Genomic DNA, 5,416 nt, shown 5'->3' with positions numbered 1-5,416 from the left:
TAAAATGTGTTTGTTCAACCAAAACATAACAGATATTCAATAAATACTAGTAATGGAGTTAAGTCAGTTTTTTTATACCATTAGTTCAATTTGATCAAAGCTTCTATAGCCTACTTCCCTGAAAAGTATTTGCAAAACTCTATCCGACTCTAGAGAGTGTCAATTCTTTGTTATTTTCATCGATGCACATCAAGATAACAATGATAATATCACATAAAATTACTAGTAATATTATTGATTTCACTCTCCAACTATAGTCACTATTTCATTTTTCAACATAGCACGCTTGCACTTGGGACACCTCCGCGATTTCTTGTTCTTAGCAGTTCCTGTCACCATCACATCTCACTTCCCTCTCTCGTCTGATCTGCCCAAATGCTGAAACTCCTTGCATTCCAATCCCTCATGCCACGGTAGATTTCACTGAGCACAAAACAATCTATGACAATTAGGACACTCAGTGTCTATCACAGTGCGTGTCACTCCAATTGACCACGAACATTACTGAACAGTACTTACAAGGATAGTACAATTTATGCGAACCCAAAACAAGAGTTTTAGACAGTCCTTAGGAACAATTTCTCTTCATAACTTTGGTTTAATTACAGCCTTACAACCAATATCTGGAAACTTGACAAGATGTTATTCATCAAAATAAACTGTATATTATAGTTGCAACTGTTGATAAACTTTTTAGACATTATTGACATTTTCACCACTTTCCCTTTTGTTCTCCAAGACACCTCCGATCCTTACCCTATTCAACTGGACTAAAGAGCGCCGTGCTAAAATGTCACGAGGATAGTACCTTTATCAACATGAGTTTCTGTTTGGAAGTGTCGTGGCATTTCACCTCTTGCCAAAGCTCGGAATCCAGAATGCTCCTTCTCAAGTAACTGATTGGAATATAAAACCAATACTCATTTTCTGAAGCACAAATTTGGTCTCAGCATAGAAAATGAGCCCAACTAAAGCGAAGAAATGAACAATAAGTGCAGCGTCATTTCAATGCCGACCTCCAAAAGTTTTCAATAAAGAATTCTTCAGTAATGAATAATATTTCATTTCGAATTCCAAATAAAGCTCTATCAATCAACTACATTCTGAAGTTCTTTTTCAATCTGATACAAGCTAAAGGTAACTCTTAATCAGACACGTAAATAGTATAACAATACTTGGGGAAAGCGAAAAACAAAAATAAGAGATATGACACTTGCCAACACAATAACTGCATTTATAGCTTTACTGCGCAACATAATAACTGCATTTATAGCTTTACTGCGCAACACAATAACTGCATGCTTGAAAGGAAAATTGTTATGAATGGGCCCAAGACCATATTAAGTGGCAATGTGTGGGATCCGGGTTGGTAAATAGCACTTTTGGGAGCAAAATAGGTTATGCAAAGTGTGATAATTGCTTAGTCAAAGTCTATGTTTCTCATCCCAATTCTCTCTAATCCTCTCATCCCCTTCTATTACTATTCATGCTCTTTCATATTGTAATTTCTCCCTTGTCTATTAATCAAAGTTTATTAGTTTCGTTCACTCCGTGTATTGATTGTCGAGTTGAGAATTTGGGTTCGTTATATTGGTGCTTTCATCCAGAGTTCTCTCAAATGGAGAACCAAAAAGTACTCAAGGCTTTTGTTGACGATTCAGTTCGTGATTCAATCAAACAAATGAAGGATTCTATCTCTAAAGATCTCACTGAATTTAGGTTGATGTAGCTGGATGTTTTGGGTAAAAATGCCACGACCTCTTTTGAACCCCCCAAAAAAGTTATGGGCGCCAAATTAGGGAAGTTTCGTGCTGAGAATTTGGAGCCTGGATAGTCCAAGCAGAGCACTATTTCAATTTCTATAAAATTAAGGAAGATCAAAAGCTCACCGTGGCTTCATTTTATCTCGATGGTGAAGCATTGAAGTGGTACCAGTGGTTATTAAGGAATAATCAATTAATTAATCTGCTACTTGATTTCCTTCTCTATAACAGTGTCGAACTTGCATCTGGACTTTGTTTTTGATGTTGTTGATAGAGTTTATCATCAGTTTGAGCTTCATATTGGTTACCCCACTGTTGTTGAGCATGTTAACTAAGTCCATAGAGTCGAGTTCTAGAGTAAAATTGGTATGACCGAATTGATAGCACCATTTAAGTTTAAGGTCGCAAACATTTCATTTAAGTTTACAGTGCAATCTATTTTTGCTATTCAAAGAATAGGCTAGATGCCTGTAATGTGTTCTCTTTCATATTGGGCATCATTGTTCTAATTCACCACTTTAATATCAAATATTGAACTAAGGGTCAATCGGAAACTACCTTTTGACTTTCCAATGTTAGGATAGGGTTTATCCTTTCCAAACCTCAGTTGTGCTATTACACTCGATATGTTATTATTGTTGTTGTTACGTTAGATCAAACATAAGATGTTATTCATCAAAATAAACAGTATATTATAGTTGCAACTGTTGCTAAACTTTTTATACATTATTGACATTTCTACCACTTTCCCTTTAGTTCTCCGAGACACCTCCGATCCTTACCCTATTCAACAGGACTAAAGAGCGACGTGCTAAAATGTCACGAGGATAGTACCTTTATCAACATGAGTTGCTGTTTGGAAGTGTCGTGGCATTTTATCTCTTGCCCAAGCTCGGAATCCAGAATGCTTCTTCTCGATTAACTGATTGGAATATGAAACCAATAATCCGTCTAAAGCGAAGAAATGACCAATAAGTGCAGCGTAATTTCAATGCCGACCTCCAAAAGTTGTCTCACTACTAACATGGAAATAACGACACACTCGATCTATTCTTCTCTTTCTTCAAGAATACTTCAGTTAGTAAAGCATGGCTATCACATAATATTTCATTTCTAATTCCAAATAAAACTCTATCAATCAGCTACATTCTGAAGTTCTTTTTCAATCTGATACAATCTAAAGCTAACTAATCAGACACTTATAACAAGTAAATAGTATTACAATACTTGGGGTTAGTAAAATAGGGGGAAAGCGAAAAACAAAAATAAGAGATATGACACTTGCGAACACAATAACTGCATTTATAGCTTTACTGCGCAACACAATAACTGCATGCTTGAAAGGAAAATAATGGCATCACAATGACTATATAGATAGAGCAAATAAAGCAACAGGTAGTAATTAAAATTAAAGATAGGATACAAGACGACTATTAACTAAATCAGAATCTAAAGATTCGTCCATGCCTTAATTGCACAGACGAGAAAACATCACTAATCCTTGAAAATATAAAACATCCTTAGCAGCTATTCGTAATGGTTCAACCTTAACAGCTTCATGTGATTCTTCAAACTTCATATTTGGATTGCTCCAAATTCCTCAGAAACATTATCCATCTCCGAAGAACAAGTCTCAATAAACTTCTTCTTGATAGCATACAAAACATAGTCTCTATAGTCATCATCAAACTGATGGAGCATAACATTAGAGAGCTTGTACTCCTTCATCAGCCAGTAGGGTCCATCGTCTTCTCTATGCTCCTCGTTATTATTACCCATGTAACGCATCTTCTTCTTGCATCCAATAACAACTGTCGACGATGATGAATCGCGGTGAACTGGTTTTCCCTCATCTTGTAGTTTCCAATTGCCAAGGTTGCTACTTTTCTTTGTGATGAAGTAGCGATAAAGACTGTCATCATCAGCACCGCAAGGTACTCCACGACTATAAATCTTCCACGGCTCTTCTTCTGAATCATAGACATCTATGTTTATGGTTATGAATCCAGAATAATTTATTTCTTGTTTTGCCATGAATTTTTGCAAAAATGTAAGTCCTTCCGTATCAGTAGGATGAAAACGGAAACCTGAACTCACAACCCTCTGCTCCATGCCTCGATTTCTAGCGTTGAGGGAATTTAGGGTTTCTCAAAGATAATGGTGAGCTTGAGGCAAATTAGGTTTATGATGTTTTAAGACAAAATGGGCAAAGGTTTTTATAGAAATTATAAAGAGGATAATTACGTTGTACACCCATATGTTAAAATTATTACAAATATTGGCCCAATTTTTAAATTATTACATCAAATGGCCCACTTCTTCTTCTCCTCCTTTTTTTTAATTTTTTATTTTTACATGAATTATATGTGCATGTCCAACAGTTGTCCTTCATGCATTAATATACTTGCATGGACAACACGTGTCCCACATGCATGAGTGAGATATGCATGTGTGACACTTATTGCACTTACATTCGTTTGCATTTATACTAGTTTAGGAGACGCGAATTGCACGTGTGTCTCACATGAATATTATTAAGTTGAATATTCATGAGTTTTTGAAAATCCTGAATATTCTTGTTAGCCTACACAGTATAATCTTTTTGAGTTTTTCACACGATGTTCCAAACCACATTGGAGCATGACTAATCCTAATTTTCATCGATTAGAGCCTCTCCAAGGTAGGTAATCCCTACCAAGAAATTTTTCACAGTCACTACACGATTTTAATTAATGGAACAATAATGAATGACTCTAAACATACATTTAGTTTTTAAATTTGAAGAGTATATTTCAAAAACATTTTATAAAAATTATAATAGTTTCATTGATTTTATTTAGAATCAAAATCAACATATTTTCTTAAACATTTAACAAACTATTAAGTATTTTTTGAAATATACTTTTATCACAATTCTTAAAAAAATATAAAAATTGAAGTGTCCATGGAGCATAGTGTTTGTTTTTAGGAAGACACTGATGACTACAATTTTGATATATCCATTGTTATCTTCTCTCCTTGTCCGTCAAATTCGGTTTACTCAATAATAATGGATGACCATCTTTTATGTATTCCATCATTCTCGTAAAATTGAGATATGGAATTTGAATGTTCATTCTTTTGAAGACGTTTTCCAGTACCGTCATCTTGGATGAATACGGTGTGAAATATGCGTCAGTTTTTATTGGTTTTGTTTCACCATCACATGACTTGTCGAAATTTCATTACCCTCCACTGTGGAAGTACATAACACTACAAAAAACGTGTTAAATTGCGGAGGTTATTTTAACCTCCGTAAAATTATATGAAGTGCAGGGGTTAAAAATTTGCTGCTAAAATTTATAAATTTGCTGGAGTTTAAATCTATGCTATAAATTACGGGGGTTTTAAATCCCCACTATCAATAGAAAAAATAACGCTTTATACCATTAAAAAAAATTCCCTCTTTTTTTTTAATTGGCGAAAATTTTTCTCAATTTTTAATTCACAACTTTCATTCCCCCCAAATCTCCCTCTCTCTCATTTCCCCCAAATCAGTCTCTCTCTTGTCCCCCCCAAATTGATTCCATTTCCCCCAGATTGACTCCATCAGCCGGCCGTTGCAATTGAGGTCATCATATCTAGCATTGTGGAGAGCATACAGAGAGCAGAGC

At 35.1% G+C, this 5,416-nt stretch overlaps 1 protein-coding gene across 1 annotated transcript; it reads right to left on the bottom strand.

Annotated features, from left to right (window-relative positions):
• Positions 1-3,338: 3,338 nt before the first annotated feature.
• LOC124892175 (NAC domain-containing protein 20-like) lies at positions 3,339-3,875 on the bottom strand. Its single transcript, XM_047403569.1, has one exon. The coding sequence runs from the start codon at positions 3,873-3,875 to the stop codon at positions 3,339-3,341; it is 537 nt and encodes a 178-aa protein (XP_047259525.1).
• Positions 3,876-5,416: the final 1,541 nt, after the last annotated feature.

This window comes from Capsicum annuum, unplaced genomic scaffold (assembly GCF_002878395.1).
Source record: "Capsicum annuum cultivar UCD-10X-F1 unplaced genomic scaffold, UCD10Xv1.1 ctg4455, whole genome shotgun sequence".
Lineage (NCBI taxonomy): Eukaryota > Viridiplantae > Streptophyta > Magnoliopsida > Solanales > Solanaceae > Capsicum > Capsicum annuum.
Note: the sequence above shows the minus strand (reverse complement) of the source record. Positions and strands in the feature narration are given on the sequence as shown.

Bases quoted from the DNA above. Each gene is read 5' to 3' on its own strand.
- LOC124892175 (XM_047403569.1), bottom strand. From the start codon at position 3,875: ATGGAGCAGAGGGTTGTGAGTTCAGGTTTCCGTTTTCATCCTACTGAT.